The sequence below is a fragment of the Bemisia tabaci genome, chromosome 9 (assembly GCF_918797505.1).
Source record: "Bemisia tabaci chromosome 9, PGI_BMITA_v3".
In the NCBI taxonomy this organism is placed as follows: domain Eukaryota; kingdom Metazoa; phylum Arthropoda; class Insecta; order Hemiptera; family Aleyrodidae; genus Bemisia; species Bemisia tabaci.
The window spans coordinates 3,924,463-3,937,011 of NC_092801.1; the positions used below are offsets into that span (position 1 = coordinate 3,924,463).

Here is a 12,549-nt window from a genome sequence, read left to right on the forward strand (position 1 = left end):
AGCTTGTAGCCCACCAGTCCACTCTATGCCAAAAACCCTGAGAAAAAAGCGCCTCAATGACCTTCATTAGTTCATATGTGTTTTATGACATACAAACTTATTGAACAGAAACAACGCTTCCTCAGGAGGTAAGGTCAGTGGCACGTCACGTCTTTTTTTATAGTGGTTGACAGCTTGTAGCCCACCAGTCCACTCTGTGCCAAAAACCCTGAGTAAATGCCGATTTTTTTTTATTTTTAGTCAAATGTGTTTTATGGCATACAATTTTATTAAACAAAAAAATATGTACAAATAACAACAATAAAATTTAACAATACTGTACAAACAACAACTATTTACAGAATAAATACACATTTGCAAAATGAGTAAACTTAAAAACTAAGTCGCGGAAGACAAATCAAATCCGCATCCTTTTGGCTAGTCCCGGTCTTGGGTTCTTCTCCTGACCACCACGTGATCGTTTCTTGGAGACGGCAGCAATAGGGCGTTTCAGCGACGGTAAAACTTGTGTGGACTCTGAAACAGAAGAAAAAACACAAACATTAGTCAGGCAAAAAAATCTGTAATATCAACGCAGCGGAAGAAAAGGCTGAATTGAAAAACCGCGCACTTGAGAATTGAAAATTCGTAAAAACAATTGTAAGAAATAAATGAAAATTTGTATTGAAAAATTAGACGGACAAAACGCATCCTAAGAACATTCCTCGCACTTTATTTATTTAATTCGCTAACGATCTAGCAGAGCAACACGAATTAAGAATGAAGTTTAGACGGGGCAAAGCAAATAATTAAACTTACCGAAGCTATGAGTGACACGAGGTCCTCCCCTATTATTTTGGCGATGGAGCATTACATCCGGGTATTCGGTTTCTCTCCTGAGAACTGCGGGCTCTGAAACAGAAGAGTAAAACAGGAATATTAGAATTGCAAATTAAAGAGCACACAATAAGACGGGGGAAGATCAAAAATCGAAAAAATGCGGCACGGGAGATATTGGTAATGAAAAGGCGTTAAACTTCGTCAAAAATCAAACGGTAATGAGTAAGAAATGTTTATATTGGATCAAAATAAAGTCTCATAATGGAACTAATTAAATGTGGCCCGGCTCTCGGCTTATCAAAATATTCAAAATCTCAGCATCTGCATTCGTAAACGGTTTTAGAGAGTCGTTGAGGCAGCTATTATAATAATTATAATAATGCAAGTTAAAAGAAAAACAATAAAAATAAATGAAGGGAGTACATACCGAAATTTCGAGTGACAACAACTCCTCTTCTGGCATTTCGATTTTGGAAAGCATCAGCCGTACTTCCGGGTTCTTGCCTGACAACCCTGATTTTGACTGGGTTCAACATATTCTTCAGTTGTTCCTTCCGTTCTCTGCGTAAATACCTTCTGATTGTGATTCTTAGGCCTTTGTTGTTCTTGCAAATGTGAAACAGGCGCTTGTTCATGCGTGACATGAGTGACAGAGATTTGGGATCCAAAAAGCTGAAACAAACAAAATAAAACCAAAAATTAAAATATGAATATTACAGATTAACAGAAACAGTGAAGAATAATTTTTAAGATCAGTACAAATGACGTAATGGTGATAAAATGAGTAGTTTAAATGTTAATGTTTTACTTCGCAAGTAATAACTGGGGCAGAAAAATCTAATTACCTTATTCTGTAAAAGGAATTTCTAACGCGATTTAAAAAAATCCCTGATTTGATTAGCATAGTTCTGAGTTTCAATTTAATATAATATTGCAGATGACACTTTGAAAAACTATGAAGAACGTTTAAGAAATGTATTAAATCATTAAATAAAAAGAAAGAACTTAACATACCTTAAAATTTGAATCACGAGCTCCACAGGAAGTTCATCGAACATTTGGATTTGTTCGGTCGGGAAACAGCAAGCACCAATGGCGAAGAGAAGATTGTAGAAATTCATGATTGAAAAATGACGGTGAACGAGCGAACGAGAGTAACGGAACGAGAGAAACACGAACTGATCACAAGAGCACTGATCACAGCAGAATGAGCTGCGCAGAGAGAACGCTAGTATTTACCACTTCGGAGGGGTGGTGTCGCCCCTCATCGATGACGCGCCGCGGATCAGGCGTGAAGGGGAGGGCGCTAGGAGCATAATCAGGAGAGGACTAGCGGGCTCCTGCAAGAGGGGTAGTTGGGCCCCTGGAGGAGGAGTAAGTAATTAATACGCCGTTTGAATAAATACACAGAGTTTAAGGTCATTAAAAAACGGAAGGAATTTGATGACTTTAATATAATTAATAAAAAAAAAAAATAAGATACGTTGTAAATAATCGAGTTTATTGAGTTTACCGAGCTTTGAGTTCATTTTATTTAAAACTTAATTTCACATCTTTATTTTACTAATCGAGTTTTCACGAGTAATTTAATGCGATTGTAAGGTGCTTCTAGGTTCTTAGCTATTGTAAGTTTCCATTAGATTCGATGCGGATGAATTTAAAGAGCCATGCACAAAGTGGCCCATTTTTGGGCCCTCGAAATTGGGGTCGGAGTGAGGTTTTTTTTCATCCTTAGGGTGACCCTTTACACATACTAAAATTTCAGATTGAGTATACGCACCGTTTCCGAGTTATGGGGGGGCAAAGTCCCCGATTTTCACCCATTTTTGCAGGTGTTTTAATGTCGAACTCCGGCTGTTACGAGGTACCAGATCTAGGTATTGAAGCGCGGTTTGCGGTGATTTGTTCAGCTATTCCTGTAGTATTTTTCCACATCTCTCACAAAGCCCCAAATGGTTTTTCGGGGAGGGGGGGGGGGCTTTATTCATACTATCACGACCGTTAGCGCATCTTACTGACTTACTTTGATCTCTTCTCTCCACGCCGCAGTCATGATGGTATTTTCTGTTGGGGATTTTTCTTCTTCTTTACATTTTACCAATTTTAATGTCCTCCCCCCTTTCCCCCTTTTTACCCCCTCCCCCGCAATCCAAACACTTCATCTCAAGTGCTTCTTCCTGTAAGGCAGATATGACGGGGTCATATGTGGGGGATTATTTTTCTTTCTTTACGATTGATAAACTTTGACCCAACTTAAGTAGGGGTAAGGGCCTCCCTTACCCCTGTATTATCCCCCCCCCTCTGGCCCGCTCCACTTTACTTGAAGCATTTTGCCCCTCCGCAGCAGAAATGACGATGTTTCTGGCAAATAATTTTTTACTTATGTTTAGGTACTGAAATACTTCTACTGAGGCTCACACACCATTCATTTGCGATAGGTATTATGAATGCTGTAAATAAATCTAATCTATTTACTATTTATTTTTCATCTACTGAAAACATTTTTGGTGAGACGTCAATTGCTGTTGAAAAAGTAAGTTTTAGTGCTTCAAAATTGGAAGAAAGCGGAAGAGAATGTACCTAGGACAGAATAAATCAAACATGGAAGTGGAAAGAGAAAAGTGAAAAATATGAATAAGAAAAAATTATTCACAGAAAACATCGTCATTTCTGCTGCGGAGGGGCAAAATGCTTCAAGTAAAGTGGAGCGGGCCAGAGGGGGGGGGGATAATACAGGGGTAAGGGGGGCCCTTACCCCTGTAAGAGAGAAGTAAGTTGGGTCTTCTTAAAGAAAAATAATCCCCCACATATGACCCCGTCATATCTGCCTTACAGGAAGAAGCACTTGAGATGAAGTGTTTGGATTGCGGGGGAGGGGGTAAAAAGGGGGAAAGGGGGGAGGACATTAAAATTGGTAAAATGTAAAGAAGAAGAAAAATCCCCAACAGAAAATACCATCATGACTGCGGCGTGGAGAGAAGAGATCAAAGTAAAGTCATTAAGATGCGCTAACGGTCGTGATAGTATGAATAAAGCCCCCCCCTCCCTCCCCGAAAAACCATTTGGGGCTTTGTGAGAGATGTGGAAAAATACTACAGGAATAGCTGAACAAATCACCGCAAACCGCTCTTCAATACCTAGATCTGGTACCTCGTAACAGCCGGAGTTCGACATTAAAACACCCCCCCCATAACTCGGAAACGGTGCGTATACTCAATCTGAAATTTTAGTATGTGTAAAGGGTCACCCTAAGGATGAAAAAAACCTCACTCCGACCCCAATTTCGAGGGCCCAAAAATGGGCCGTTTTTGGCCCTTTTTGTGCATGGCTCTTTGAGAGACTTGTCACGCGGTTACTGTTTTATATCATGCTTGGACGTAGTCTCGATCCGATTGGTTGACACGGGTGGTTCTTATAGACTAAGGGAGAAAATGATGGATTTTTACGGCCTCTCGTGGGTTGCCGTTATGGTTAGGTCTATTCTGCCGTGCTATGGAAGAACGCCGTATGAACATTCGAGTGTTGTCGAATTTTCCTTGATAAAAAATGTATTTTTAACATGATTCATGCATATTTTTCTTAGAAATTTTCAGATATTTTAGATTAAATTGCGTACAAACTTGTCTGAAAATTTTGAAAAATGACATTCGCAATTTTTCCAATAAATTCGGTTTTTACCTGAGAAAACTTGGCAACATTTGAAGACTCATATGGCAATCTTCCTTAGCACGGCAATATTGTTTGCCATATTTTTCGATTGCGACTCACTTACCGTCATAAGTCGTTTCAAACCAAAGACTGAAAGGTCATTGATCCTCAAATGACTCTGGGGTCAATTTTGGTGCAATAACCTACTGGCCAATCGTTTACAGTCATAAGGCAGGTCGTTATCCTCTAGTTCAGCCCGTAACACAGTGACCAATTTTTAAAACTAGGTCATTTACCTTCACTTTAATTCTTTTAAGGCGGTCGTACTTGCTTTGACTCACTGACCTACTTGAGTCAAATAAAATTATAAATCGGGAACCTTCCCAGTGACCCTTGAATTCAACTGACATAATGACTTATCGATCCTTCAAACCAAGGATGGTAAGGTCATTGACCTGTAATATTGAAACAATAACCGACTGACCAATATTTACACTCATGGCAAAACAGGTCATTAACCTACAATACCCGATTCATAGAAACAGGAGGCATAACAATGCACGTTGGATGTAGCATGTAGCGCCTGGATACAACTATTCGTGTTCCGGAGTTGTCTGCGTTGCATACGCAAAAATTGAAGGCGCTTCGGCTTGTCCTGCGCGCACAGTGACATGCGTTGAGCAGAACGCTATTTGGGCGTATTTCTATCAAACAGAACTATGTGCAGGTGGAAAAGATGGGGTTTGCTCGTTAGTGCTTGGGTCATAAGAATAAACGGGAATGATAAAGCGCCAGTGACGTGGCCGCCACTCCAGTGGCCATTCGTCGTCTTTAACTCATGAGCCCTGTGCACAACGCTCTTGACACATGGCCACGGCACAGGAAGTGTGCACATAATTTCGTTTGACAGAATGTGAAATCCCGATTTTCAAATCCAGCAAACGGAACTGTGTGCCGACTGAATGCAAGACTAATGAGCCGTGGACATGTCGACGGTGTAAGTCGGCAATCACATAACTCGGTTTGCGACGTCGCAGACTTTCTGTCGTACTTTATGTTTTAAACAGAAAACTACTCAACGGCAATTCTGTAAAACTGCCGTGATTTTTCTTCTCTGTGCGAATAAAATTCTGCGTGAATTTCAAAGAATGATGCCAATTTGTTCTCCTCTAAAAAAATAACATAGAGGCGGAGATTTTCAGACACCGCAAACGAGTTATGTGATTGTCAACTTACACCGTCGATGTGTCAACTCCTTATGGTGCATGATGACAATAACTGTTAAGTAATACATCTAAATGAGTACATGGTAATAACATAGGTATGATATGGACAGGGCATTTTCAGACATTCAAGATCAAGTAAAGAACAATTTTTTTGTGAAAAATCGGAAGACAATTTTTTCCAAATCTTCCCGAAAATGCGTGGTTGATCAAAGGCAATTTGGCAACGTCTGAAGGCCCACACGTTGTTCTTCCTTAGTACAACAGAAATGCAGTGCCCTTTGGTGTGCGTAGAACTACATTTACTCGTTGCCAAAGTTCCTCAACGAGGTTACTCGTTTTTGGAAAACAAACGTATTTCCTTTTTTCTTTTGTAATCTTAACGATTAATTTTACTCGAGATTTGATCTGGACAACTCACGGGAAAATGCTCGAATTAATTCGGCAGAGTGATTTTTGACGGCCGAAAAAATTAGAATACACGTTCACGAAATACGTTCGGTATACGTCGAAATACGTCGGTTATATACGTCCTGTTACGAAATGAACTGTTGGGCGCTGATACCACTATTCGACCTCCTAGGAGCGCAGTGTGCCTATTCCATCAATTGAAGGAGTTTTTTATGCCGCCGGGTCGCGTCGCCTCACGCGTAGTTGAAATTCTCGAAATTTTGAGCGGGAAACTTTCGGGAGTGCTGACACAAATATTGCCCTCGGAATCGTTTGCGGCTGAAAGGAATATTTTTGGGGTAAAAATTTAAACGATGAACATTCGTGCAAATCTAGTGTGATTTACTTGATAATGGACCACTAGACAAGGTACGAATTTAAGCGATCTGATACATGTTTCTTAACCAGAATTTCACGTAGAAAACGATTCACACAACGAAAATTACGGAAACCAACTCCTAACGAAGATATTAACGTTTTTATTTCACATTGGTTACGAGGAATTTGAACTGCCCGCTCACAAGAAACTCAAAACTCTACGTGAGTCAAATCGCGCACTACAACGGTTTCAGCAAGCTTCTCAATCCAGCAATGTTCATTTCCCATCATGTGTTGTTTAAACTATTAGCAATTTGCTATAACTGAGCCAAAGCGTCAAGATTGAGGTTGCCAGATTTTTATATCACAGAGACTGTCATGATAACGTTTAGCGCGCGATGTGAATCACGTAGAGCATTGAGTTTTCATGAGCGGGTGGTTTGAATTCACGCATTAAGAATCATTAAATATCTTCGCAAGGAGTTAATTTCGGTAATTTTCGTTGTGTGTATCGTGTTTTACGTAAAATTTTGGTTAAGAAACATATATCAGAATGCTGAAATTCGTACCTTATCTAGTGGTCCATTTAGAGGACGACTTCGGTTATGATACGAATAGTGATGTCGGTGACGACAGCTCCTATGAGCTAAGGTGATTCGATGGACGCCATATTTTGTGTCAGAACGGCATGCGATATATCGCATCAATTGGTTCCGTTTTTTCAGCTACTCGTCATTTTTCTCCAATTTTGAGATCGCAATTCTGTTGTCAGGAGACTAAAGCACTCACTTACCAATTTTAACAAAGAAATTCAACGCGATAAAGGCGTGTTTTCTTTAGAGAGAAAATATCGCATTCGAGTGCAGTCTCGATATCAGTATCGAATGCGATGCTTTCTCTCTGAAAAAACCACGCCTTTATTACGTTGAATTTCTTTGTTAAAATTGGTATAAATGAGTGCTTTTGTCTCCTGACAACAGAATTGCGATCTCAAAATTGGAGAAAAATGACGAGTAACTGAAAAAATGGAACCAATTGATGCGATAAATCGCATGCCGCTCTGACACAAAATGTGGCGTCCATCGAATCACCTTAATAGGTGTATTTTTTATTGTGATTCCGACTTCTGATCGAAATGACGATGAATCACCTGAAGATCCTGCCATTAAGGCTCAATCTGAACTCCGCACTGAAATGGAAAAAGGAATTTCACGTTAGACAAGTTGTGAATTTTTAAGTGAAATTTCAATAGGCCTCATATTTTTCAACAATCGAGAAATATTTGGAAAAAAAATTGTTTGGGGAAATAGCGAACAGTAGGTTTCGGTCAGTGTCGTTTTCGAGATTTGGGGCAATCTTCCAGGGAATATTTTGAATAAGAACCGCGTTCAAGGTTAGAGGCTACCGGCACAGTGGCTCAATCAGCAATTTGGCAACACCGAGTTCTCTCCATTTAAATCTACGCTAAATAATCGATTCTTGTCGGAGCACCTGGTCCCTCCAAGAATCGATACATTTCCATAGGTTTGAATGGAGAAAAACGATGATGCCGACTTGCTGGATCCGTCAATGTACCGGTAAGTGAGTATTTATAACTTCAAATGACTCAAGTATTTTTGTTCCGAGTATGCTTTTATCACGTCTAAAATTGGGAAAATTTGCGATAGAACCAATTTTTTTTGTGTCTGGAAAATCACAAGCGTCGGTTACTATGCTGCCGTACTAAGGAAAAACGCCGTACGAGCCCTCAGGAGTTGCCAAATTTACCCTGCACTGAAAAAAAAATCTCGGTGTATTTACTAAGAAAAGGGTAAAATTACCAAGAATTCAGGGTTCTATTTGATCCCAGTTTTTTCTTGGTAAAATTACCATTTATGGAATTGGTATTTTTACCGAGAAATCTCGGTAAAATTATTGAACTTTCTCGGTAATTTTACTGGACCTTGGTAAAACCGCCAATATTTTTTATCGACTATGGTAGAATTACCGAGATAAAATGGCAAAGTTACCGGGAATTGATTACCAATAAAAGTGGTATTCTTGCCTGAAAAAAACAGTAAAAATTACGGTTTTTAGGTAAGCTTACCAGTCTGTCTTGGTAAAATTACCAATAATTGGTAAAACAAGTGAGATGGTAAAGGTACCAACGGACCTTGGTAAAAACGCCAATAATTTTTTTCAGTGTGGCAGACCACTAATGTTCAAGTAAATTTTTGAATATTTGTCTACCAATTTCTCAGATATATTTGTTCGTAATTTGATCAAGGACTTGCGAAAGTTTCAAGGAAACAAATTCATAATTTTCCTCCAAAATAAACGTTTTATCGAAGGAAATTTGGCAACGCTCGAATGTCCATACGGCGTTCTTCCTTAGCACAGTGGCATAGCCCGCGACAGAGCGACGGATGGCTGGAAGGAGGGGGAATTTTTTTCGTTGTTAAGAACGAATTTTGAAACTCATTCTGACAGTGAAAATTGCCTTCGGTTCTCTTTGTCACAGTGCTGTGACAATTCACCTCGGGAGAACCTTAGTAAGTTTTCTTGATGCGGCTGAGCTTCGCATCTTCGGCTAGTGGAATTTTACGCAAGAATGAAGTCCCGAACGCTACTTCTAATTCACTGCACGACGTATATTTGGGTGCCTTTTTCTCTCTTCCACCTTGGAGAAGCAGTGAGTATTTTCTTGAAAATAATCACGAGGCAAACTTTGGCCTGTCCAACACTGAAAAAAAAACTTCAGCCGTGGGAGTCACAATTACGGGCTATATAGACATACCGTCCGTTCCGGGCTCAAAGGCGGGAAATTCCGGTTGCTGGAGCCGTAGCTTCGGCCTCTAAACCCGGAGCAATTGAAGCTACGCCTCCAGCAGCCGGAATTTTCGGCCTTTGAGCCCGGAACGGACGGTATGTCTATATAGCCCGTAATTGCGGCTCCCATGGCCGGAGTTTTTTTTTCAGTGAACGTATTACTATCGTGCCAAGGAAAAGCGCCGTATGAGCCATCAGACACTGCCAAATTTTCTTTGATAAAATACGAATTTTAAGGGGAGTTCGTGGATGTTGTTCTTCACATTTTTCGAAGAGTAATTAGATCTGAAATGTCTGAAAATATAAATGAAATATATTCATGATTTTCCTCAGAAAACAACATTCTATCGAAGGAAATTTGGCAACTCTTGATTGTTCATACGGCGTTGTTCCTTAGCATGGCGGAAAAGAGGGGCTTATTTGCAGATAATGACAATCCAAATATAAAGGCAAAATCAATTTTCCTTCTACGTACAGAATTCGATTCAAAATTTTTCTTTTCGTATGCGCACGCAAAATTACTTGTGGCATACTTTTGTATTTCTGTATATTTTTTATAGTATTGTACTCTGTATCTGGAACCGAAAAAGGCTGGATCGTAGGAGGCAGTGCCGTCAAGACGTCACTTCTAAACGAGTCCGTTGAAGCAATGATTAATCGGACTGAATTTTGCAATTTGGAACTGTGATTTATGACACAGTTCAAATCAACGCATGTACCATCAGTCTCCCTTTGCACATAAGTGTTTTCACAGATGAACCAAAGATTATAGTTCCGAATTGCAAAATGAAGTCTTATGGACCACTAGACAAGGTACGAATTTCAGCATTCTGACACATGTTTCGTAACTAAAATTTCACGTAAAACACGATGCGCACAACAAAAATTACCGAAATTAACGTCTTACGAAGATATTTAATGATTCTTGATGCGTGAATTCAAACAAACCGCTCATGAAAACTCAATGCTCTACGTGATTCACATCGCGCGCTGAACGTTATCATGACAGTCTCTGCGATATAAAAATCTGGCAACTTCAATCTTGACGCTTTGGCTCAGCTATAGCAAATTGTTTATAGTTTGAAAAATGCATGGCGGAAAATGAACATTGCTCGATTGAGAAGCTTGCTGAAACCGTTGTAGTGCGCGATTCGACTCACGGAGAGCTTTGAGTTTCTTGTGAGCGGGCAGTTCAAATTCCTCGTAACCAATGTGAAATAAAAACATGAATATCTTCGTTATGAGTTGATTCCAGTAATTTCCGTTGTGTGAATCGTGTTTTATGTGAAATTCTGGTTAAGAAACACGTATCAGATTACTTAAATTCGTGCCTTGTCTAGTGGTCCATTGGGTCCAACCGCTCCTTCGACCGATTCGCAGATGAAGCAGAAACCACATTCTTGGGACAGCGTCATCCTCCGGGAGGCCGGACGGTGCGAAGCGGACTTCTGGGACGGCGCCAACCAGCGCACCAAGGACTCGGCCAATCGGGGCTGTCGGGAGGCCTTCGACAAGGCGACCCAACGCGGAATCAACGTCTGCGTGACGTGGCGCTCGGCCGAGTGCCGTCCCTTCTCCGTCCCGGACCCGCACCGACCCACCCTCGTCAAGTTCAAATGCTCGGCGCTTGTACAACGCGAGGGTGGATTCGGAGAGGTCGTCAAGACCTTCGTCGACTGCGCCCCTCACATCGAGCGACTGAGAGCCTCTCAAGAACCTGCATCGCTCGCTCAAGAAGCCAATAAGAGAAGTAGAATCGATAGCTCTGCAGGCTCTTCCTACTCCGGGCCTCCAGCGCAGGCATCAACGACTGGGTTCCAACCTCGAGCATCAGCGACTGGGTTCCAACCTCAGGTATCATCTACTGCCCAGATAAGACATAATATTTTTACAATGTTGGGCAAATATTGTCAGTATTGTCGCAATATTTACACAATACTGACGATATTTTGATAATATTTTAATCGAAATTATTTTTTTAAAAAATATTTAAAGAATCTTTATTTAGTATTTTTAAAAATAATATGTTCACCCAAAATGTTATAAAAATATTTTCACAGTATTGGCACAGTATTTCGCAGTATTTTAAAGTATTGGCACAGTATTTATGCCAAAAGGAAATCTGGTGTACACCTTTAACATTGGCTCAATATTTGACCAATATTGGTCCAGTGTTTGCATAAATATCCAAACAATATTGTTTAAATATTTGCTAAATATTTCTGTATTATCTGGGTGGGTTCCAACCTCAGGTATCATCGACTGGGTACCAACCTCAGGCTTCGACGGCTGGGCTCCGACCTCAGGTATCATCGACTAGGTTCCAACCTCAGGTATCATCGACTGGGTTCCAACCTCAGGCTTCGACGGCTGGGTACCGACCTCAGGCATCAACGACTGGGTTCAGTGCCGGGCCTCGGTACGACCCGAATGTCTACGCCAATTATCGCCCGTATGCATCTACAACGCAACCTTCTACCGCATCAGGTAGGTACATTACTTTTTTATCTTCAGTACTAGGCCCCCTGACCGCTACGCGGTCCAACCCCCCGCTGAGGGCGTGCCTCAAAATTCACGAGAGTCCTGTTGCCCGCGTAACCCCATACTTTTCAGGGCTCATGTGGGACTATACACTGGAAAAAAAACACATTATGGATCTAGAGGGCAGACTCTTGAAAACATAGACAAGAAAAAATACTCTTGATTCAATCAGAGTTTTGCTTAAATCAAAAGGAAATCCGCTCAAATTAAGAGGCTTGGTTCTTGAATTAAGCAAAAATCCAATCTAATCAAGAGTATTTATTCTTGTCGATGTTTTCAAGAGTCTGGACTCTAGATCCAATGTGTTTTTTTTTCCAGTGTAGATACGCCCTTAGGCCAGAGAGGCGAAGATAATGATGTTTAGGAGAATACTCAAAACAAAATAATGAGATATTTTCGATACTTAGCAGCCTGTGATAAGACATACGTTTACAAAGATAGGTAAAAAGGCTAGAAAACACAATCGGAACTCTGACGTTTCGGCTGGACACCACAGCCTTCTTCAGTTGGATGAAAAATGATCAAAATTTAAAGACTTGGTACTCGGTTGTGGCTCCCCTAAACGAGATTAATACTGTTGATGTCTGTATGAATATCGGATGTCATATTGATAACAGCAACATTCATCTCATTTTGGAAATAAAGTACAACCAAGGACTAAGTTTTTAAATTTGCCTTATATTTCATGCAACACAGGAAGGTTGTGGTGTTTCAACCGAGACATCATGGTTCTATTTGTGCT

At 40.5% G+C, this 12,549-nt stretch overlaps 1 protein-coding gene across 1 annotated transcript; it reads right to left on the reverse strand.

Annotated features, from left to right (window-relative positions):
- Nucleotides 1-298: 298 nt before the first annotated feature.
- LOC109030428 (uncharacterized) lies at nt 299-2,464 on the reverse strand. Its single transcript, XM_072304565.1, has 4 exons — nt 1,834-2,464; nt 1,247-1,491; nt 799-891; nt 299-516 (listed from the first exon to the last, which is right to left on the reverse strand). The coding sequence occupies exons 1-4, from the start codon at nt 1,938-1,940 to the stop codon at nt 398-400; spliced, it is 564 nt and encodes a 187-aa protein (XP_072160666.1). The 5' UTR covers nt 1,941-2,464; the 3' UTR covers nt 299-397.
- Between the last annotated feature and the right edge of the window lie 10,085 nt (nt 2,465-12,549).

Bases quoted from the DNA above. Each gene is read 5' to 3' on its own strand.
- LOC109030428 (XM_072304565.1), bottom strand. From the start codon at position 1,940: ATGAATTTCTACAATCTTCTCTTCGCCATTGGTGCTTGCTGTTTCCCG. The intron at 1,492-1,833 runs GTATGTTAAGTT...TGTTTGTTTCAG, and splicing joins CTCGTGATTCAAATTTTAAG to CTTTTTGGATCCCAAATCTC. The intron at 892-1,246 runs GTATGTACTCCC...CTTCTGTTTCAG, and splicing joins TGTTGTCACTCGAAATTTCG to AGCCCGCAGTTCTCAGGAGA.